The sequence below is a fragment of the Oryzias latipes genome, chromosome 13 (assembly GCF_053564925.1).
Source record: "Oryzias latipes strain Hd-rR chromosome 13, Olatipes_Hd-rR_3.1".
In the NCBI taxonomy this organism is placed as follows: domain Eukaryota; kingdom Metazoa; phylum Chordata; class Actinopteri; order Beloniformes; family Adrianichthyidae; genus Oryzias; species Oryzias latipes.
The window spans coordinates 15,103,563-15,128,703 of NC_136249.1; the positions used below are offsets into that span (position 1 = coordinate 15,103,563).

General features: G+C 37.9%; 1 protein-coding gene across 4 annotated transcripts in view; it reads right to left on the reverse strand.

The window, feature by feature from the left end:
- pdgfd (platelet derived growth factor d) overlaps positions 1-25,141 on the reverse strand; it is a 69,803-nt gene that overhangs the window by 23,709 nt on the left and 20,953 nt on the right. For 2 of the 4 annotated variants that reach the window (XM_078929484.1, XM_011482782.4), the window contains exons 2-3: positions 10,448-10,637; positions 8,801-8,978 (exon numbers count right to left, since the gene is read on the reverse strand). In XM_078929484.1, the coding sequence (XP_078785610.1) occupies positions 8,801-8,978; positions 10,448-10,637 (368 nt within the window). Of the gene's footprint in view, positions 1-8,800; positions 8,979-10,447; positions 10,659-25,141 lie in introns of all 4 variants that reach the window. The other 2 variants (XM_011482783.4, XM_011482781.4) reach the window with 1 other exon arrangement.

Here is a 25,141-nt window from a genome sequence, read left to right on the forward strand (position 1 = left end):
GTCCCCTGCCTTTGCCCATAAGTGGCCAGGATAGGCTCTGGCAGCCCCGTCACCCCGAAAGGGACAAACGGATGAAAATGACTCTAATGACCTCCACAGTCACCAGATCTCACCCCAACAGAGCACATTTGGGGTGTGGTGGAACAGGAGATTGGCATCATGGATGTGCAGCCAACAAATCTGCAGCAACTGTGTGATGCTATATTGTTAATATGGACAAAACTCTCTGAGAAATGCTTCCAATACCTTGTTGAATCTATGTCACCAAGAGTTAAGGCAGTTATGAAGGCAAAAGCGGGTCCAATGCGGTAATGGCATGGTGAGTGTATAATTAAAACCCCGAACAGATAGAGTGTCAAAAAATTTAAATAAAAATACTAGAACGTATGAAAATGTGAAAATGTGAAGATTCTGTCAACTGACTTGAATTAACTTCTGTTTAGTCAGTTCTAGGCGTTCTGCCAATTTATTTTGAAAGAACCTTTGATAAAACGAGTCAATAAGGTGGACTCCTTTTAAAGTGGATGATTTAGGAAGGATATTTCAGGAAAAGTGAAAGTTTTGCTTCAAGCAAAACCGACACATTCACTACTGGGAGTGAATTGTTCCTCACAGTGTAGATCTGGAGGAGGAACCATCAGGGAGCCTCCCTTTTCATGTGTACAGCTGGATAGAGGAGCACTGAAGGATTAAGAGGCTGATATACAGTAAACGTGAGAGAGTCACGAGTTTCTCCCTGTTGGCTTTTACAGCATGAACAGTTATCTCTGTTACAGGCGGAGGACTTTTAAGACATGAGGCCAGTCAGACTGGATACATCCATTTATAATAATAATAAACTTAATTTATACAGCACCTTTCAAGATAAAATCACAAAGTGCTACACAATAAAACACAGACTAAAACACAATTGGGAAATATAAACAAAATTAGGAAAAGGCTATTTTAAAAAGATACATTTTAAGTTGCTTTTTAATAGAAAGCACTGAGTCTGAGGCTGAGAAGAAGGGAGTTCCAGATGGATGGAGCCACTGCTGCAAAGGCTCTGTCACCTTTAGTTTTAAGACACACAAGGTCTTTTATGTAGACCAGGGCTTGGTTGTGAAGAGCTCTATATGTTGAAAACTAGGATTTTAAAATGCACTTGGAAGCGGATGGGGAGCCAGGATTAGTAACGGGGTGACGTTTAAATACTTGAAAGATTTGGGTAAAAGTCTTGCAGCAACGTCCTGGACAACCCGGAGCCGGTCAAGAGATTTTTTTACTTAGACATGTGAAGATGGAGCCGCAATAATTAAGGCGAGAAGATATAAAAGCATCTCCATCTCAGAAGGTGACACAATTGGATTCAGTTTGGCAATGTTTTTTACATGATAAAAACAAGAGCCAACAAGTGACACAATGTCAAGAGATAAAACTGGGTTTAGAGTTACCCCAAGGCTCATCACAAAGGGCTTCATTCAGTTCAATTCAATTGTATTTATAAAGCCTAATATTACGACAATAGCTGTCTCAATGGGCTTCATATTGGTAATTTTATAAGAACATAAAATTAGCATCATATGCAACTTTGTGAGCCATCTAAAGAAGAACTTAAAATGGGGCAAAAATTATCATCGTTTTATACCTTTCAAAAAGGATATTGGCAAAAGCGTTCAGATTTGCTAAAACTGTTACACCTGAGCCCAGTTTACATTATTTTATAACTGTAATTTTTCAACCATTCACGTCCAACATGAATGATTCTATTCTGTTGCGGGAAAAAGTGGCTTTGCAGCAATATGAAGCACATTATATGCTTATTGGGGAAAAGCCGCTTTGAATTGTTCCTTACAAAGCCCCTTTTCTCTGCCAATCAGCCTATTCACGTTGATTGCGTAATGAGGTACCGTCAGAGAAAATCAGGCTTTGACAGAGACATCTGTGGTATAAAAGTTCTGACACTTCAAGCTAAAAAAACATGTATCTCTTAGGATCACCAGTAAAATTTGTGTTTATGGACCACAAAAAAAAAAAAAAGAGTATTTTCCGTCAGGAATGGGGGGAGCGTGAACTTCAGGTTCCAGACTTCCTGTTCAAACTAAGGATGTAAGGGTGCCATGTTGTCTGCAACCAGGTGCTCTTGAAAAATTCATCCATATCTGGCCCACTGTTACAGCCTACATTAACACAAAGGTGCAGGTCAGCAGACCACAGAAAGAGCAACTCCAAGAGTTGCTAACCCACTCCACGCCCACCAGTAGCTCAAAATTACAGACACGCTTTACATTTGAGTGTAGAACCTGGAGAAGCTCCATATAAGTACAGGGAGATCTTGGCATCTTCACTCAGCCAAGATCTAAACCAGATTCCCTGCTGCTGTATATTAATTTGTATGTAATGTAGTCTGACGGTAAAAATAGATGTAACTAAGAGAATGTAGAGGCTTAAATAAATTGATTAACTGAGCATAATGTTAGTCCTGACAGGCCAGCGAATTAATCCCAGCTCTTCTCAACTGCTGGTTTGAAGCTCCGCCCACATCAGCTGATGCTCCACATTAAAGAAAAAAAAGAAAGCTGACCCACTCCACTCATTTTTTTTTTTTCAAAGCATACCCAGTGTGGTTTTTATAATTATGCTTTTATTCAAAATCAAACAACATGTCAGGTTTTCTAGGACACAGTTTTTGCAGAGCAGAAGTTCCCTCGAAATTTACCTCTGAGATATGGGCGTGACCGTTGGTGCAGAGCAACCCCCCCTTCCTCTACCTATAAATGAGAGCTCTCTGTTTACATGCACTCCTGCTAGCTTACAGCCCCTCACACCCCCAACAGTGCAACAAAAAAGGTGAGCAATATTGGACCAAGCCAGCCATACAGCTTTGAGCCAGATTCCAGCTCAGACGAAGAAAACAAATAAGTACATGAATCTAATCGTCTGCAAGTGGATGGATCAGAATAGAGCAGAGCAGGGAGCTTGGGGTTTTCGCATCATTTCTACGTCATAAATATGATCTTTTTCAAAAAGCATTTTTGCGTCTGTTCTTGATTTATAACAGTGGAAAAACGAAATGCAATTTGAGCTTAATATTTCTTTATATATGTCCTCCATCATCGGAAAAATGCCACAAGAACATGGTAATAACACCAAAGAGAGTGGGTCTTTAAACAAAAAATACCATGCAGACAAACTAAACTTGCCATTTCTTGCAAGCTGCTTCCAACTATTCTTCCACTCTCTTCCTTTCTTCCTTTACTTTTTCTGTACTCCTCCCTTTATGCCGTATTTGAAGTGATCGTTATGTTAGTAATATTGATCTTTGCTTTGTTCTGCATTATGTATCTTTGTTACAGCCCTTCCATAGCACTTGAAAGAGCAGGGCACTGTCAGAAATAATTATGACTGAAGCGAATGTTAGAACAGTTTTACAACCCCCCCCCCCCTCCTCCAAAAAAAAAAAAAAGTGAATTAATTAATAAATTAAAATAAAACATGAAACAGAGCATTCACCGAAATGACAGGTGGAAGCTGCCCTTCATGCCTTTAGCTTTGGGTTAATAAAGTAATGTCTACCCTCAGGGGTTAGTAGTACTATCATGCATTTCAAATCAGAGGTCATTATTTTAATTTGTGTGCCCTGCAGCTTTGTTTCTGATGACTGCACTGATGGGTGCAGAAGGGGAACCCATTTTCCAACCTGGAGAAGGGATTTTTATAAAAAAAAAAAAAAAAAACACTCAATACACCTTATCTGAATTTGTCCCCTATGATTTTTCACAAAATAAACACAGTGAATAAACTGATATCTGAAGTCTTCAGAATAAAGTGTTATACAGCTGTTTGTACTGCTCATACACGACGAAGCAGATTTATGATTTATTGATCACAAATCAATAAATCACAACTGAGGCTTTGGTTTGAAAATGTTTACTTTATCTTATCAAAAGCTCTCATTACTTCATCAAAGTCTAGATTGGAGATAAAAAATTATGTTTGCTGAAGGCAAGATTATCAAAGGATCAAAGTTGAACACTTTAGCATGATAGCAATATAATAAATATCCATATAGGACTGCAGGGTTACGGAGAGGCTTCAGAAAGAAAGATAATTAAATTTAGTTTTTTTTTTGTCCACATACAGAAGGCAAATATCTAAAAATGTTTCTATTTCATCTCATGTTTGACTAGCGTAGTCAACAGTCAAAACTATTGAAAACTGTTAGTTCTCATTCTGCAGGTTAAAACTGAGTATTTGTTGTGAAATATAAACATTTCACAAATGATGCTTCGTTCCAAGAAGTGTAACGAAAAAAGACAAATTCAGCTTTGTGCAAAAAACGGAGGGAGAAGTCTAGGCAAAGATGCCCAGATTTCCCTCTCCCCTGCCACTTCCTCCAGCAGCACTTGGGGGACCCCGAGACGTTCTTAGGCCAGCTGAGAAACATAGTTTCTCCAGGGTGTCCTGGGTCTACCTCCGCCCAGTGGGACATCCCTGAAAAACCCATCCAGGGAGGCGTCCAGGGGACATCTGAACCAGATGCCCGAGTCACTCAACTAGGTCCTGTCGATGTGAAGGAGCAGCAGCTCTACTGCAAGCTCTCTCCAGGTAACTGAGTTTCTCACCCCCTCTCTAAAGGAGCGCCCAACCTATGGAGGAAGCTCGTTTTAGCCGCCTTTATTCGGGACTAGCTAAAAAACTGAATGTAAATGCAAAAAAGGACAGCAAACAACAAGACTTAAAAACCGTGTAAAACACAGAGTCTGACGAGACGTTTCTGGATTCAATCTTTGTCCTCTTAAGTTCATCTCAGACACCTGCTATCCTGACAAATCCTAATTAATTTTTAACTAAACTTAGCTGTGAACAGGTGAGATAATTGTGTGGTTTTAACCTATTTTATTTTTCCTGAGATTAGAGCCTTGATCACATCACATCAAAATGAAAAGTTTGTATGACAGGCCTGAATTTCACCAACTTCACCCTTACTAATCCTTACGTGTTTGTTATATAGGTGTTCACTATGACCTGTAGCCTGTAGCATGCCCGTAGATAAAAAAAGTGCATGAACATCTTCTCTCCATGGTTTCACTGAGTGCTCCACGAGCTTGATATTTCATACAGATCACCTCTGTGCCTCCAATAGGTTTGATCATTTATCGCCTGCAGACAGCCTGTATGCCTCCCTAAGGGGAGTTGTGACAAAGGGGCAAATAGGAAGATGGGAAGAAGAGTTTTTTCTTTTATGACTGAAAACATACAAAGTTCTGGTACTACAGCTCAGGTCTGCTTAATACTTTACTTTGAAGGTCGCTCGCTGAGCTCATTACTATTTCTAACTCCTAAAAATACCACATTCTACTCAGTTGAATACTGTAAAACACACAAAGACATCGCTGCTCACGCCGTTCATCCTGATTGATCACAGATTAGTAAACCCAACACTCTGCAAAAAAAGACTCATCTCTCAGATAAGACTCAAACAGAACATGTTCATGGACTTAGAGATGGCCCCAGTCTATTCTTACACTAAACAGAAACTTTTCTGTCGGTTATTGTGCTTCATTTGCCACAAATTGGGACAAATCTTTCCAATACAATATTTGACCAAACAGATTGGCTGGCAGTGGCGTAACATCAGTGAAAAAGAAAGAGGCACCTGGCAAAGAAACCTAACAACTTCCTCTTTCCTTTCCCTTTCAGTTCAGGCTGTCTTAGTCATTAGCAGATATCCTGATACCATCTCAGACACCTGTTCTCTCCTTGCAGTTCTGCTTCTACATATTCTCTCTGTCTGCCTCTTGCTTCCATACACTCTCTGCCTGCTCTCCTCCTCTTTCTTATCAGCTTGATGGGTCTGGAGAGAACAAATTAGACCGGCTAAATTAAGCCACACGCAGAGCTGAAGTGTAGCTGGAGGAAAGCCGTGCATGTGTCTTTATATGTGTGTGTGTGGGAGGTAAGGACAACAAACACACTCAAACTTGGGAGCTGTTTAAAAATGGGTAAAACTGATTAAATCGGATAGGCCTCAAGAGCTGGATTTTGTTCTAAATGTAAAGATGTGAGATTATTTAACCAGAAGGGAAAATACAAAGGTTGAGGAGGAGGGAGAAAAAGCAGTGACAGTCTGAGAGGGAGAGATAAGAAAGTTGTTTGTGGTTCATGCTGTAGCAGGAAGAAGCTGGGAGCCTTTGGGTCAGAACTTCATCGTCAAACTTTCTCCTATTTTGTTTTTTTCCGCTGGTTATGGGTATTTGTTTGTGACAAGTATGTAAATATATGTCTTTTTTAAAGTGTGTCTTACTCAATTGAGTCTTAATCATCTTATTTCAAATTATTTCATTATTTTATTCTGTTTTGCATGCTAGGTAGCATTGACTGCTGCAAAAACTTTGGATAAATGTTTTTTGACCAGGATCTATCATTTAAGGCTCACATATCTCAGGCGTGTAGAACTGCCTTTTTTCACCCGCGGAATATGCTAAGATCATAAATATACTTTCTAAGAGTGATGCTGAAAAACTCATCCATGCATTCGTTACGTCGAGGCTGGATTACTGTAACTCCTTGTCAGCAGCGTGTCCTCAGAGTTCCTTAAGAAGTCTCAAGTTTGTTCAGAACGCAGCAGCTAGATTGTTAGCAGGAACTAGCAGAAGAGATCACATCACTCCTGTTTTAGTTTCACTTCACTGGTTCCCAGTTGATTCTAGAAATCAAGTTCAAGATCCTCCTGTTAACCTATAAGGCCTTACATGGACTGGCCCCGTCCTATATCAAATACCTCATAGTCCCTTAACCACCCAAACAGAACACTTCGCTCGCAAAATGCAGGACTGCTTGTGGTTCCTAGTATTAATAAAAGTACAGTTGGAGGTGGAGCGTCTGGCCACCAAGCCCCTGTTTTATAGAATAAACTCCCAGCTCATGTGAGAGAGGCCGACTCAGTTTCTAGATTCAAAGTTAGACTGAAAACATTCCTCTTTGGACAGGCTTATTATCAGACTAGTTAGTATTCAGAGATTATTTAACTTAATGTCAATGTGTATAAATTAAACTTAATAACAATATCTGTTTGTTTTAAAAGGCTGCTAGAAGTTGAAGCTGGGGTAACTATGGTGCTCTGGGGTTCTGTCCTCTTTTCTCATCTACTTCTCCCTTCCTTCTCTTCTCTATTCTTGATCATTATTCATCATTTAGTTCTCCATGCCTCTGTTTGGTGCAATGCGATTCATGTACTGTCCCTCTTTCCCTCTCCCCTCCTGGGGAGTGGGAGTGCTTCCAGATTCCAGTTGGCTCATCCGTGCTCCTGTTCCTGACCATGTACCTCGTCTCTGCTACTGCTCCAACACTTGGCTGTGGATCCTGTCTACGGCTCGACTCCGCGCCCCTGACTGTCCCCCCAACTTTGGCTGGACGAAGCTCGTCTGCTGGACTTTAAATATGTAGCTGTAGCGTTAGATAAGTTAATTCTTCTCTATAAGTTCTGGTAAATCGCCTGTCCGTCCTGGGGGAGGATCCCTCCTTAATGTGGGCACCCCTGAGATTTCTTCGTTTTTTCCGGAATCCGTTTTTTTTCTTTACCGCGAAGGGGGTCTAAGGGCAGGGATGTCCAGTTTGGCTTAGTCAGTATGTTAGTTCAATTTAATATTTTCCTATTGAATTCTATGTATTCATGATCCTTTTGATTTTATGTTTAACTTTTACAATTACCGGTACCTATACGAAAGCCCATTGAGACGACTGTTGTGAATTTGGGCTATACAAATAAAATTGAATTGAATTAATTTTCCCTCTGAAATGATGCTCTGTGATACTTAAAACAATGTTTAGCATATATACCATTTTCTTCCACTGGTTAATTCCCAAACGACAGCTGTGGCAGAGTGAGGTCGGTGCACGCTAGGTAGCCATTACCATGACAATGTGTTACACCACTTTTAAAATAGTCTGCTTCTTGTGGAAAACTATTTAAAGATAAAAAAAAAACTAACAAGATCAATTTAAGATTTATTTAATTTTTTTTCCCTTCATAAGTGGCCAAGGTATGAATGGGATAATGTCCGACAAGGTGTCAATCTTCAGAAATTAATGGTCTTCGCGGAAGTGAGGACATAAATTTGTGTTGAAGAGAAGTCAAGTGGCTCACAGGAGACAATAGTTATAGCACAGTTAGCATCGTTTTTTTTAATTCATTTTAGGGGACTGGGAGGATTTTACACCCCAACCTCTCAGTATACCCAAACTTGATTGTTTAATATCATATCAATCAAGTATAAAAATGACACTAAAGTCAAGGGTCATAAATAATTGATCTATTTCCCTTCTTGCTGTCTGTCTTGGCTCGTGGCAATTTTTCTTTGTGATAAAAATGGGGAGCCACTCGCTCTTCGTCTCACCGTCCTCATTACTCATAAGAGAGAAAGTGTTTTTAAAACCGGCTCTCATCTGCACTCACTCCCTCCTTTGCCCTCGGATAACAAAATGGGGGGAACATCTTTACAATCAGCCTCTTCTCGACAAAATGATAAAGTTAGCCTCCTTATTCACTTATTTGACAGCCTTTAAGGGAGCACTTTGCATTTATCATACATGTCCTTCATCTCTCCTATACTTTTGAAGTGTTGGGTGAGAAAAAACATTTACTATAGCATTTTACTGAGTTATATGAACCACCCTCATGCCCTTCCCCCTCCTTTCATTTGATCCCTCATCCTTCATTTTCTATATAGCCCATAATGAGTGTGGAAGGTGAAGAATCCCTCTGGATGCTGACAGTGACACAGCCATCCCAAACTGGCTGCATGTGTGAGTCTCTCACCAGCAGCGAATAGTAGATTTTGAAGCCCGGCTTTGCCACAAAGTAATCATCAGACTTGAAGGTGACTCTCAGCACGTTGCTTTTAGACTTCAGACTTGGAGGTGCGTTCTGCCCACACCAGCGGCCCCAAATTATGGTGCTGGTCTCCGCCTGGTCCTCCACCTCAACAAAGTCATACCTGGAATGGGTTCAAAGAAAAATAACTGAGTTTTAAAAATAGAGGTGAAAGTGTCATGTCTTTAGAGATTGAATGTGATTTGTGCTTCAGTTGATTGTGTTTGTTTACAGTCAAATGGTCGTCGCTAACTTCATGCACTAGGATTTGCTGATTAGCCAAGACCTTGACTGATTTTGAACTCCTCTCCCCCCTAATTAATTCGCCGCACGCTAGGGTGACATTGCTCAGGAGGGTAGTTAGCAACTAAAAGAAAGTTTGTGCAGTTTTTTTAAACTCGTGGGAAGTCTCTGTCTTCAAATGTGTGAATGCATCCATATTTTCACCATGCACTGACTGTAGCTGTATCTACTGTAGCTGCTGGCACAGTGTAGCAGTACTTTTGATGAGAACCAAGCAGGTTCATAGTAAAAATCATTATAGGAAATTATGTCATTCTCATTAATCTTTTGAAATCACAAAAAATAAAAATAAAAATGTATCTCATTTTTTGTTTGTTTTGTTTGTCAATCTGAAACAAAACCATGATTGAAAACTCGAAGTTTGAACTAGATTGTGGGGAAAGTAAAAGGTTACATCTCTAGTGGAAACAATGCTAATAAACGCAAAAAATCCACATGTCTGTATTATATTTTATTTATGTTTATTTTTTCATAACTAATAATTCATTGTAAAGGAGCTCCTGAAAGGCAAAAAAGAATTAAACTGATTTGAAAGAAAAAAGGATAAGATGTTTTGGTTTCAGACTAGTTTATTTTTGCAAATGTGTTTGATAGAAACCTCCCTTTTCAAGATATAAACATTTAATAATATTTAAAATTAGTAATGTAATGTAGTATTTAATTTAGAAAATGAGAACATTTACAAAAGTAATCACAGTACACATGGCAGGAATAATTTTCTGTTCTTTTCTTCACCTTCTGTGTATTTCTTGGCTTCTTCTCCTTTACTTTTCAGCAAAATGCTTACAAAGACAGCTGAGTTGCATATTGGGATTAAACGGTCTATTTTCTTCCCTCGGCCCTCAAGGACAAACTTTATTTATTTCTTGCCAAGAAAGTAAGCTCCCACCATCTATCTCCCTCACATCCTTTCAATCACACTTTACCACTGATGTTCTAATGGCCGTACATTACCAAGCAGCTCTTCTTTGCTGTCTTTTAAGCTCTATTTTTATGCAATAAACTTGTGGTGTCCTCTTAGTCACGTCAAACTCAAATTTCCATCATTCTACTTCAAACTTTTATAATCTCTTTTGTCTTTTATCTGACTTTTTCCACTTCATATGCAATGCTTCAGTTCCCTCTCTTGTTTTTAGTCGCTGTCTAAATCCCTATTTTATTTAAGTATTGCGCTCTTCATCTCATCTTTATTTCCTCTCAGTTTGATATGCTGTAATCACATTTTCTGAATGTCACTGGCTGCATCTGGGTTACTTTTCTATGTCTCCATACTCAGTGTCAGCTCCGTACCTGCAAACCCCATTCTCTGGCTCCTCCAGACCGAACTGCGCATCAAACTCCAGGTGTATGCGGCTCCCTGGCGCTGATAGCAGTTTCCATGACAACAGCAGGTTGCGAGGATAAGCGTTGGGGTAGCGCGGGCTCTGGATGAACCCACCCGCCGATGTTACCACAATGTTTTCCTCTTTCTGGTACAAGTCTGTGGTGAGGTGATTGCTGTCTGTTAGTGGTTACAGCTAATCAGTTAGTTTGTCCAATTCACAGAAATATACAGACAAAATACAAGATGACTGGCAAAAAGCAAAGACATGGTGATATTGACAAAAAGAGAGTTACACACCTCTATAAAGGCTCAGGTTTTTATTCAGTTTTTGTTGTGATTGACATATAATAGAACATTTCCATATTTAAAAACAAACTAACTAACTGGGGATTCTTATTGCTCCATTTTGATTAATAACTTCTTGCTTAACCTTGAAGAAGCAGCTTTTACAAAGCAGTGTTTACAAATATCAACAACAAATTATTGTGGCTCCAAAACAAATCAAGCTCATCTAATGATATTGTTAATATTTAAACAACATTGTGCATTTTGAAGGCTTTATTTAGAATCATTTGTAACACTTAGGAACATTATCAAAGCTGTATGTCAATGAAGACGGAAAAAGTTGAGGTTTGAAATGTATTAATGGTAAGAACCAAACAAACAACTCACTTAAAAAATGGAAAAAAAAATTGTAGCAGAAAGAGGCTTCTGAAAACCAGAGAAGAGTTTCCAAAAATGCTACTTGGTACTCCCACTCTAACTATATTACTATCTATTGCAAAAGCGTTCCCAGTGGTCTTTTGATTATGAATATGCAGCTTTTAGCCTAAATGAAAAAAAACAAAAACAAACCTGAGGTATTTTTGAGACACATTTTCTGCAGAGTGGCAGTAGTTTATCAGAAACTTGCCTCTGAGTTGTGGGTGGGACTATAGGCACAGAGCAAGCCCACCGCTGATATCCCATGATCTATTTGTTTATGCTATAGCGACTGGATGGCTCAGTTGGCTTCTTTTCCTAGGGGGCGTGATAAGCTTCTTACAGTGTGGGTCCTTGGCCAAAATCCTTTTGCGCTGCTGTATAACTATATAGCCATAAAGGGGCCCAAGTCTGGGTCCCCCTGTGCCGGTCCCCAGGCCAGATAAGATACAAGGGTTGTGTCAGGAAGGGCATGCGGGGAAAAACTCAGGGAAAGCTGGTTTGCTGTGGCGATCCCTGAAGGGATATGCTAAAAGGTGAACAACAGCATTTGTTTACACTCTCCTGCTAGCTTACAACCGGTCACAGCCAACCTAACATTACTGGTGCAAAACAAATGCTGAGCAATATTGGAGCTATCCAGCTGACATTGCTTAGCTAAATGCCAGCTCAGATGAGGAAAATGAAAATGTAATTGGATCTATATGTCTACAAGCGGATGCATCAGAAATGAGGGAAAGAGCGATACTTTGGCCCGCCCATTTTAGTTGCTGCATCAGAAATAAAATCAGGATTTTTTCGTCTACTCCTGATCCATCACAATTTCTATACAGAAATACTCAAAAATCGAGTTTATATCTTAAATTTTTATATATATCCTCCATCATGAGTGAAATACCACAAGAACATGTTAAAATAAACAGAAACACAATTTCCATCAGCGTGGGTCCTTAAAACAAAAATTACTCCAAAAGTTCTTATGCACTGTATAACAGCTTAACATTACGTGGTTTTCGGTCTAAAACTTGCAAATCCCAAAATAAAGTAGCTTTATGTTGTTTAAAGACCCATTCCAATGATGATTGTGGGACATCACTGATTGGAAAATGATGTTTGTTCACCTTTATCACCGGTATTTATTTGGCATGGCGATATCTTGGAATAGCTTCTGTCCTCAGCCACTAATACATTTTCCTACAGTTCAGGCATAACATCCTTCTGCTTTCCCTTTAAAATGTTTGTCTTTCTGAAATGCTTTTTTTTTTTTTAAACTTTTTGGTTTCTGGAATTTTGTTAATTTTTAAAATGTAATGTTCTTTGTTTATCGCTTGTTTGGCTTTTTTAACTGTAATCTTTAATGTGTTTTTGCACAGATATAATTCTTTCATGAGAAGTCCATGCTGTAAGATTATTGCAAATAAATTTAAAGGATACAACGATTAGAAAACAAGGGACCAGGAAAGTATCAGTCCAAAGAATTGATAGATCTTAAATCTATGAGCAGCTATGAAGCTAAAAGAGTTCCTGAGGTCTGTTGTTTTACTGACCTATATCTAAGGGCTGAGAATGAATGACTGATCAAAACACACTATACCTCCATATTTATGTCTCTGCTGTTTAAAGTAGCTCTATAAATTTAAGTATAAAAGCCTTTGAGAGATACAGAAATGAAAATGCCTGCTTCAAAGCAAGTGACAAAGAAACCATTTTCTGCCTTTTGTATTTATGAAACACATCATAATATAAAGAAATAGATTTTAAAATACAACACAAATGTTTGGGAAAACAGTGTTTTGATGGGATATGACCATATACTATAAAAACCTTTTTTACAAACAGTTCTGGCTTTTAGATTGAAAATGATCACAGTGGGGATTTTTTTGTTGTTGTTGACGTTTAGTCCCAGAAACCAAACTGATCAGAAAAAAGACCATACTCTGAGTTATTCTTGATAATGCTATGTTTATGTGTGTTTCAGATACAATCCTTTAAAAATACCTCAAACATACATTTTCTGATAAACACTGACATCCCATTCAGTGGGACGATGGCTGCCTCACTCATATACTTATCACACCCTATTTATAGTCACCATATTTATTAACGGCACTAATGTCAACTGGAGCCATCTTTATCCAGATCCCAGAGTTTGAATTGAATTTAATTAAAATAAAAAAAACATGTCTGCTTCTGTTTACCCAGCTTTGTGTAAGATTCAAACTCCCTGACTAGAAGGTCGTTGGTTCATTTCCCAGGTCTGATGGGATTTCATCTGGGTGGACCAGATGCCCAGCAGTTTTTACCTAATCCTCATAAGCCTTAACCCCGAGAAAGGTCTCCGATGATCATTTCTCCTGAGGAGGTGCTGAGCGGTCACAGATAGGAGTCTGTTAAAAAGAGATATGCTCTCCGTGGAGTTTTCACTCAGTAAAACAAGTAAGAAACCATTAAGTTTTGTCCATGTTTAATCAGCGTATGTTCACAAGCAGCAGCTTTGTGTAAATAAATCAGCAAATTTTGTTGTTGTTGGTACCGAATAACCACATTCATTTTTGAAAGAAGAGATGGGCCAAGTCAGTTCTAACAGGTAGAGACAATTTATTGAGATAATTTAAAGTTGCTATTTGTGTAAATGATACTTCATTACAAATAACTTGATTTAGGATGCTAATAAAAATTCACAGCTTGTTTGCACATTTGAACCTCAAATGTCTTAATCTTTTTAAGTTTTTTTTTTTTATTATTATTAAATCTATGCAAAAATCAAAACAAATATTTTCAGTTTCTATTTTTTGTTCCCTCATGTTGTCTGTTCTGTTTGGCTGCTTGCTGTGCAGCAGGGGCAACATAATCCAGGTATAATAACGATGACATAAATTTCCAGTAAATATTCTAAGATGCTGAATATTTCTGTGTACAAATAACAGCTTTCTGCTGTAAAGATAGTTTCACAGTCATCACCACTATAAAATGTTCTCTTGTAGCCTGAGAACCAAATCCATGGTTTTTGGTTTGTTTTTGTTATCAACTCAAAAAGGTGGAATAAAGGCGTAACTGAAATGCTCTTCTGTTCTAAATCTGTTTTTCACACAAACAAGGAGCATCACTTCTTGCACTGACATGCTTTTGCTTGAAGAGAGAAACACTTCAGTAAAGAAATCACTCAATCAAAATGTGTTGTTGCACAGCTTTTACATTCAGTCTTCCATATTTTACATATCAAAGAGTAATTGCAGGATTTCATATTAATCAATAATCCATATATTCAATGGATTAAGTAAAACAACTACACTTTGACCAAAATGTCTAATACGTTAAATATTAGGTAGAACAGGAAACTATTATACAGAAGGTAAACTATGAACAGAAAGTTTGATATAACTTAACTCTTGTGCTATCCTAGGCCACGTCATCTAGACCAGTGTTTTTCAACCAGTGTGCCGCGGCACACTAGTGTGCCGTGGGAGGTGGTCAAGTGTGCCGTGGGAAATTGTCCTCATTACCTGATTTAACAACATTTTCCATCTCCAGGATTTCAGCTCTTTGTTCATCCAAACAGGTCCTGATAAAACACTAAGAAATTAGCTATATGAACGATCATAAAATACTTTTTTCTTTTTGTTTATTTGATTCTATTAAAAACATTTTGATAAGAATGGCGGTACCGCGATTTAGCAGCAACTAAAGCCGTTTTCTGAAAAGTCCCGCCCCTTTACCTGTCTCCACCAATCATTCTTGGATTCTTAATCACATGTCATCAGTCTGACCAATCAGAAGTGGTTAAAGTCTTCACTTCCTTGCTCTGAATTCTGCTCCTAAAGTCTCTCAGTTCCAACAAAAATACAAGCTAAAGCTCATCTTTTGCGGTCTAACTTTCCACAGAACCCGGTGTCAGACCGTGGAACTGGTGAAGAAAACCATGAAGCTCAGAGACGCTAGTTTTTCTGCGTTCGGCTGATTATGTAACTACATCTCCCATGATGCATTGGGTTAAAAGTGACAGCGTGAGCGTGTCGGCGCACAACGAGTCTCTCCTCTTAACGTCTTGAAACAACAGCGAACACAAATCAAAAAGTTTTTAAATCTTTTAACTTAACTTTTATTACATCTATTAGATAAAACAGCTGCAACTTCCAGCTTTTTCTGCCACAATTATCACAAAAAGGCATGTGAGATCTTGGAGGGACTGTGGATCAATACAGACTGTTTTTATCCTTTTTTTTTTTTTTTTTTAATGCCAGTGTGCCGCGGGATTTTTGTCAAGGTTAAAGTGTGCCGTGGCTCAAAAAAAGTTGAAAAACACTGATCTAGACCCACTAAACAGTGCTCTGAACCTTTTTTCTTCAATGATTTGTGATCTTCACTGGTGTCCATGGATTACATAAAATCTTTCCACCTTTATCCACATTTGTCATGGTAGGGAGAACACGTCAATGTAAGGGTGGGGTCATCTAAGATAGCACAAGGGTTAAAATGATTATACAGAATAAAACCAACATTAGGCCATGAGCAGCATTGTAGGGCCCACAGACACTAACCATTCCTTCCCTCGCCACCCCAACCTGGTCTTTCAGTCCAGGACTCTTCCTGGACCAGTAAATATGTATTTGTTATCGACACTAACTTATAATACAACAACAACAACAACAAAACTCTCAAATTTAGATATGAAAGACATTAAATCTGAAACTTCCAAGTAACCTGCCTTCACCTACAAGTGGCTGGGATAGGCTCCGGCAGCCCCGTGACCCTAAAAGGGATAAAACGATTAACAAGATAAATGTAATTAATAAATCTGAAACTTTTTAAATCTTTATTTCATTTTTCAATTTTTCTTTTTAACTTTTATTTATTCCAATTTAAAAGGATCTATATCATGCAAAATAAAGTTTTTGAGCCTTATGATGCTCATTCCTCACTATAAACAACCCCAAAGCAGTATTTTGATCCATTTACGCATTTTTTTAGTTTTCCTCTAAAAAGCTGTGCTTTGATCACCAGCCCCTACCAATCCACAAAAACGAGTGGGTCCTCACATTGTGACGTAAATAAGGGAAAATAGCCCCTTCCAGGAAGAATCTGTGCTGTCAGCGCTGCCCCCAGGCTACCAAAAACACTCACTTTCTCTACGAAGCTAGCGTTGATCTGCAATAACGCTTTCATTTTAAATGAACAATATATAAATCCATCTTGGCAAAAAGAGAAAGTCGATGCCGTGTAGGAAAATGAACTGCAAAAAAAACAAACAAACTCATATTTCATTAGAAAATTGTTCCTTAGTGTGACAAAGGTAATATCATATATGGTTATAGTTTTCTCTGAAAGACTTAAGAAAAGCTTAATATAGGCTCTTTAAAATGACTTTTTGATTTACATTAGTAAGTTTTATTGTGTGTGTTGACCACCCTCTGTTTTTTTGCATATCTGTGCTTTATCTGTTCATCATCCATTCCTTACATGTTTAAACGTTTTGAATTCTAAATATTGAAATACTAAACATGATGTTTTCTTTGCCAGTTTTTATAAGTGATTCTCAAATTTGTGGTTTTGCAGAACCCATCTTTTAGAAATGAATGAAATGAAATGAAAAAATGAAATAATTTCTGTTTCCCTGCAACAAGCTGCATAATTTTCCCCATTTTTCAACATTCAGATTGCTGTGTTTGCTCAAATATGAAATGTGATTAAATCAACACTTTTGGGTCTAATTTTCTTCTTACAAATTTCCCAATAAATGAAAGATTTCTGGTGAAAAGTGGGGGAAAAATCAGAATAAATGTGCTGTGTTGCATGCACTTACTGGCTGGCCCCTCATGTTCAGACACAGTCTGTCTAACACAAACACACACACACTGACTAAAGAAACTGTGACAGCAATGTCGCGTGGCTGTGTGGTGAGTTCGTGTGCACCGTGAGCAGATGGAAGCAAACAGTATTTGTGGATGAGGTTTTGAGAGAAAAGTTCTGAATATCTGCATGAATTTGTGTCAGGAAGTTGAATGTGGGCAAAATCTCACTAATTAAATTTGGCTCTCCCACCTACAGTGGCAGGGTGTGATGTTCTTCATGGCTCAGAGATCTATTCCTGATTCAAGTGCCAATCACACGTTTATTACTCAACAATGCTGTCCGTGACAGACTGAAATACAGCTCCTGTGAGAGATTACTGGAGTCACACAGGAAGTCTGCAATGAAGGCTAAGGCAGGAGTCTGATTTCCCTTTTTCATCTTTAATCAAGGGTGGGATTTGGGACTGATAGCTGTGCATTTTATTGCCCAACTTTGTTCTTCTGTTGGAACAAAACTTTTTTTTTTTTTCCTGAAATAAAATATTTTTTCTTAATGGCATTTCACACGTTCCTACCTAGAGATAATATATATACATATGCTTTTATTTCGATGATCCAACCCTTATTTGCACATTAATAATAAAGAAAAAAGCAAATATGAATTCAAACAGCTGCAGTAAATGCAATTATCCAGCTATATTCTAGGAATGTCTGGGGGAAAAAAATGAGTGTGACTCCTTTTCCTTTGATTGGAGTTTTTCAAACACCAACAGTTAATAAACTATTATGCCCTTTTTACTACTAATAATGTTTTGCAAGTTTATGTACAAACTTAAAAGACAAGGAGAGAAAAAGCCCTGCTTAGCTTTCACCTTCAGCTTTTGGTCTTCCTCACAAAGAGTGAAAGGCCAGAACTAAGCAGCGAAAAAGCATTTCAATTAAACGGTCAACACAGAATGAAGCTTTTTGCAGACGACATTGAATTACCTCAGTCAGCTTCAATCATCATGTGAAACAACTTCTGACTCAGTCATGCAGTCTGCTTTTACACCGATTCAATTCAGAAGAGGACAGACATGCAGCTTTGGCTTGAAAGAAACTTATAAAATGTGTTTTTATATGCAAACATATAGGTTACTGATTGATTCCTCAGTTATTCCCACTTTTTCAACACAATACAAGTATTAAAAAAAATAGCTTGCTAACAAAGCAACTTCATTTTTAAATAAGCATGAAAATGGCATATTCTGCCCCTTTTTAGAGGGGGTGGAGGATGTGTGCACATCTGTACTACCCTACACTGTGTTTGAAATGGTGATTGTGTGCATGTATGTCTGCACTGGCTGTTTATGGGAAAACTTAACTTGCTCCTGAGAGCATTTCAACCCATGAGATATGACCAAAGCCTTTTCCATCTGTGTGTGTGGGTGTATGTGTGTGTGTGTGTGTGTGTGCATGATGATGCTGCTTTTCAAAGCCTGTGTTGGCTCCACTGTTTTGCCACTCTCTCATGACAAATCAGCTTTAAATATTCTCTCCTGTTTCTTGGTCACGCTCACAAACGCACAGAGGCATGAAAAAAGGCGCAGACATGCATGCACACAAACACACGCCCATACGCACACACATAAAGAGACACACCCTGGGGGCGAACACTGCATGTTGTGGGGTGTCAGCTTTGGTAAGCATAGGCTCGCACCCCACTTCTCGCCACTACTTCTTGTTTAGAAGTGTTCTCAATCTCGTGTTCTGCTCCCTTTTTTTGTTTCCTTTTACTAACGAAAAAAGCTTATTTCTATAGTTAAATAAAAGAAAAAATATATAATTTCAAAGAAAACAATAAAGTTATCTTAGTAAAATTTTGTTGAACTGTATTCAGCTTTATGCTCTCTTTCTTCTCTCAGATTATTACCTCAGTGAAGGGTTTGTCTGTTGCTGAAACCAATCAAGCTCTGTAATTTTCTTTGACTTGGAGACTGCATGTTTGTGCAGGGAGTGCAGAAGTGTTGGGAATTGGGATTTTGAAGTGCGCTCATGACACAGTCAAGCGAAACAGAAAGGATTGAGAAACAGAAGGTACTAGTTTTATCCACTCTAAATACGTCTCAAACAAAAGCTGTGAGGATCGTCTAGTACATTTAGAAGGTTAAGGAGGACTTCACCGGATCTGCTGAAGGACTCATTCTAGCTAACATCATACATTTTTGATGAGCACAAATACATTTATGTATATTGTTATAGTTAAAGGCATCATTTTAGTTTTTTTTTTACTTTGAAATTGTGTTTTCTGTCTCTGATTTTCTGTCACTGTGGGAAGTTTTCTTTTTTTAATTTCTCTCCTGCTACCTTTACATTTTTTCTTAATTGTACAGAACACCTGAAATGCTGAGGACCTGCAATGCAGCATTCAAATTCTTAGCATCTTCTGGTGTGGCCACACCCTCCCTTCCTCCCCCCAGTTGGCAGCAAAAGAGCTGACTTTTGTTCTCTGTTTATAAAGGCTTTGGTTCTTAAAATGTTTGGTTATCTTTCTAAATAGCTGCTTTTTTTGTAAATAAAACCTGTATTACTTTTATTCCTGCGGTCTTTGTGAGAGTTTTTGAGTTACAGCCTTAGTCACAGCTGCCCTCATGGGTAAAAACAGGCTGTCTCTAGGCTAAAAGCGGGAAAAAGGGACATGCAGGTGACCCACACAAGTAACAGGGTGCACCGCTTGGTAAACCCCTTAGAGAGAAAATGTACATACACATTTTCCCCTACGGGCATGCTGAAGGCGATAGGTCATAGTGAACACACAGGCATGTTGTACAGATTTTGTATTTTTTCGACCCCCCCAAATCCTGCAGACCAGCATAACTAGGCTTCCAGTATTTGCATGCAGTCAATGATACTCATACCTAACTAACAAATAGTGTGGCTTAAGGATTTAAGGACACCGTATGAAAGCATCATGTCATGAGTGCATGCAACTTCCATCAGCCTTACAGATATTTCACAATAAACTTACCACACACACAACAATGGTACGTTCCATTTTCATGAGGAGAATAAGCCTAGAGGGAACTGCAAGACACACCTGTGCTCCCCTTAAAATGCAGCCGCTCCTTTCTATGGCCCTCTATTGGCCCGGACAACCTAAAAACCTGCGGCACAACCCCCTGTATCGGGGCAAGTCACGTAGGCTTAGGGCGATTCCTTTATGTCACATCCTTTTGCAGTCCTCTAGACTGGGCTTAAACATATATACCCCTTGTGCTATCCTAGGCACTTTAACATTGGGAGTGGGGTTCTCTAGACCCCAAAAGACAGTGCGCTGAACCTTTTTTCTTCAATGATTTGTGATCTTCACTGGTGTCCATGGATTACATGAAATCTTTCCACCTTTATCCACCTTTGTCATGGTAGGGAGAACACGTCAATGTAAGGCTGGGGTCATAGGATAGCACAAGGGTTACACTAGGATGTAATGCCAAAAGAAAAGAACACATGCAGACAAAGTATCGTGAATAAGAAAAACTTGCAAATGCACACATATCTATGTCCAAACACAACCACTATTACAAGTTACAGGTATAGCTATACACACACACTGTCTTTGAATGTTCAAGGACAGGAAGCTGGAATTGGGAAAACACAACCAAAGTTTTTTTTAACACATACAAAAGGGAAAACATCACAATGGTCTGTGGCGTAGAACTGCTGTCAGCTTCTCTCATCTATGTGAGTCAACCGCTACCAAGAGAAAACAGCCACTCAGTCCCAAATCTTAAATATATTTTTCTTTCTCTATATAGAACAAGATACTACAGTGTAACCAATGTCTGTTTGCTTGAATAAAACATGTTCAAAGCAATGTTGTTGTTTGAAACATGTGAACTGAAGTTTTACTTTAGATTTTTTTGCCCCACAGTGACATGTTTTGGTTTTCTGCAGTGGATGTTTGTTTTAACATGATCTCATGCTTCTTTTTCTCAGGTTTTACCAACGCTAAAACTAAAAATATGATCCTTTTTCATGCGTACATCCAATGAAATTGTATGTGAACAGGATCTTTTCTTATTTAATTACAGTTTCAGGAAGCCAAAATAAAATGCATAACGGTCTTTCATTTCTAAAATTCTGAACTGCCATTTGTTAGAAAAGATAATAAAACACCTGCAATAATATTCTTGGCAGCTATTGGTCTTTCATTTTGTTAAAAAAAAGTTCTTTATCAAAAGAAAATTTAGAACATCTGCTTTATATTGGTTTTCAGAAAATAGCGGTTTTTATTTTTATTATTTTAGAATATTCATCCGTATCTCATAGGCATAGACATTATGCCAATACCATCTCTGTGCCAAACAGTTTGATGGATTATAATCTTATTTTTAATTAAACAACAGTCGTCTCAATGGGCTTTCGTATAGGTAATTGAAAAAGTTAAACATAAAATCAAAAGGATCACGAATACATAGAATTCAATAGGAAAATATTAAAATGAACTAACAAATTGACTAAGCTATACTGGCATCCCTGCCCTTAGACCCTCTTTCGCGGTAAGGAAAAACTCCTAAAAAAACGGATTCCGGAAAAAACGAAGAAACCTCAGGGGTGCCCACATGAAGGAGGGATCCTCCCCCAGGACGGACAGGCGATTAACCAGAACTCATAGAGAAGAATTAACTTATCATTGCATTTACAACTGTTCTCTACAGTAAGCATGACTGACTTTTTAATTCCGCAAACATCTATTTTGAAGTGTATTACTTGTTATTCATTGACATTTGAAAGTGACTTTAAATATTAATTTGCACACATTTTGAAGCAGGAATGGAGAGAATTTTTTTTTAATCTGGTTTACTTTTTAAAAATCTGTTAATTGTCTGGAAGTTTGACTATAAAACATTGCATTACATCCATATTCTGTGAAACACATCCATTATGTCAGTGGCCTAATTCAGTGCTTCTCAACAATGCTCCTTGGATGTTTTCAATGTTACACAAACCCATTTGATTGATGTGTTAAATGCAGGAAAGCAAAAATGGCAGTGTGCGCTAAATACCAGGGTTGGTAAAAACTGGCCAAGCCGTATAGAGTCTGTCCTGAGATCAGGAGGTCATGGGTTTGAATCCTTTGGTTGGGTCATATTAAAGAATAAAAAATGGGGAAATTTGTTTGAAGGGTTAAACCACCAAAAGGTTCCCAAACGGCGGCTATGATCTTTAGAAGATGGGTCACAGAAAGCACAGAAAGGAATTTTCCAATGACCATCTAATGGGATTTCAACTTTAAGCGTTGTTTTAAAGTAATTTTGACCATTTTCTTATCGATCAGTATATTTGGTTTCATTTTGATCTTGACTCAGTGGTGCAATTTTAGTCTAAAGTTCTCTGTTTCTGATTAGGGCAGGATTACGGATTTTGATGCTACATAAAGCTTTTACTTACATTCATTTGATGTTGTCGTGTTTTTTCAATTTATTTTTCCCTGAGTTTATTTTTGAAAGTAAATATATTTTTCCATCAAAACATTTAAAAAATGTCTTTATCTATTAACCTGTATGCTTTCCATTTATTTTCTGCTTACCAAAATATCAAAGTTGAGCAACTGTGGATTTCTCTATCTGTATGGTGGTGCCTTTGTCTTTTTTTTATTTAGGTTGTTTTTTCTTTCTTTTTGAGTCAGAAAGGATAGTTCAGCATTATGTAATATTTGTCTGTGCAGACATTGCCAGTAATTATACGTAGAACAGTCCAAACCACTGTGGGGGTGTGGTGTCTCTGCATCCTCCACTCTTGGTGGAGGTAACACCCTCAGTGTGTGTCTGTGTGGGTGGATGTTTTCAGCGTGACAGTGGCAGCATGGAAGATGCTGCATTCAAAAGGAATCTGGGGTGATTGGGTGACTGCATTAATCTGTTATAAGATGCATAGAAGATTAGTTTTGTGTGTGCACTAAAGTGAAGCTGAAACATAGGCGCATCATGTGACTCGGGCCGGGGAGGGTAGACAAACAAACTTGTGATGACCTGTTCACTGAGCAGGACAACTACATACATCCTCAAAGAGGATGCCTCCATATGATGAACATATAAGCTGGAAAACAAACAGAAATTCAAAGAGTGACTTAAATTAAAAAGTGGAAACAGGAAGAAAAAAGGGTTGAAGAAGAGACGGACAGGGAAGACTGAGTGACACAAAGGAGGAAAGAAGTGTGAAAAAGCGAGAGAGGTACTGACGGCAGTACTTCTAATTGTGCTGACAGATACCAAGACATAAAACATGGACTACAGCTAAAGGCATGTCTGAATTACATTTACCCACTAGGCATGGAAATATTTATAAGATATAGAAATCATGGCTATTTTGACGTTTACAGCTTCATTATACATTCAATAGACATCAGTGCATAGCGGTCCATTGCACCTCACCACTAGTGAACTCATGCACTATATCTAACGTCATATTAAATATTAACCTAAAACTTTATTTTAACAAAACAGCATAAAGGAAAAATTAAAAGGTTTCTCAAACTTCATATAATGCAATGGAGGACAGTATTTGTAAAGACGCAGACAACAAGATCCATAATGCTAAAGGGCGATCTAATAATGTCAAAAAACAGGATCACTTTGGTGAAAGGGACTACTCAAAGTAATTATGCTAAAGTGTATATTAAGCACAGGCTGCTGCATCCTCATCCTCGTTGTTTTTTGGGGGATTTTTGTGGTTAAAATGTCCCAAGTTGGGTTTTGACCTGTAAAATTGTTGAAAAATGAAGAAGTTGATTTTCTGGTTCTCCTGAGGGAATATGCTGTTATGAATTTTGCATATGTATGCTGAATTCTGTTTTGATGCAAGTTTCTGAGATCTTTTCATCCCAGATAGATATTAAAAGAAATCTTTGCTACTTTTTGGAATGTAGAATTTTGTGATTACTATGAACAAAACCACAAGTGTAAAATTGCAGTGTTTATTTTTTATATATTTTAAATACTCCAATAGACAGCTAAGAACATCCCAATATAAGTAGATTTGTAGGAGATCTCTATCTGTGGGTATCTTTTTAGAACCATATTGTTACAGACCTCTAATAGAATAACAAAATAGAGCTGTCTGAGATGTCCAGTAGACACTTACAATGATGTATGTTAGTTATCTAATTGACGTTTTGTGCCTGATGGGTATGAATCAAGAAGTGTTCATCTTCATAACTGCATCAGTCTTTTTAATGTACAATGGTTTTATTTTGCTCATTTATCATTTATCTACAACACATTTAAATGTTCTTTGGTTTTGGAGCTGTCCTGCCAGTCCCTACATCTTCACCGGTGGGTTTCAATTATCCTTTTGTGCCTTTGATTAACTTTAGCATCCACTTAACTTTTCAAAGTGCCTCTAAGGCATCTAGGACTCTTTGATGGGCTGCATTAGACTAATGGATACAAATGAGAAAGATGGACTCCTCTTTTTCTTTCTGCATGCTGTGGTTTCATATTGTGTAGAGTCAGGTTGAAAAGTTCAGTGTCATGTGGAGTTATGAAATTCATGAAAGCTTGTTAGCTCAAAAAATACATCCAAATAATGTGATAACTTTCTGGGATATGATTACGATTAAAGACATGTCCTGTCTTATTCTGAACAAAAGTTCACATTTACTAACAATTTTTTTATCTGTAAGGAAAAGTAAAACACAACACATGGAAGTCTTGTCTTGCTTTTCCTTTGGTATCCAGCGGATTTCTGTCATACATAGCCAGATCCACTTGTTGGGTAACGTCTCATGTTCTTTCATGTCATTTCCTTCTGGTAAGTTCAGTGGTTCATGGAAAAGACCATCTTTCTCATTTGTATCCATTAGTTTAATGAAAGTTTTTTTATGTCCCTTTATGTTTTCTCTTCTATAGATTTATATATAGTTAGTGTTCCAGTAAATCTATGAAATTAATTAAAGATTTCTGTCTAATATCTCCTGAATAATTCCCAAACCATAAAAATTATTCATATATGATAACTTTGCCTTTATAACTGATGCATATTTTCTTTACTGCTGAGAGTACACTGATTTGTTTTTGCAGCAACAACCACTTTACATTAGGGCTGCACGATATGAGGAAAACTTGCGATATGCGATATTAGTGATCAATATTGCGATAACGATAAATTTGCGGTAAATAAACAAATAGA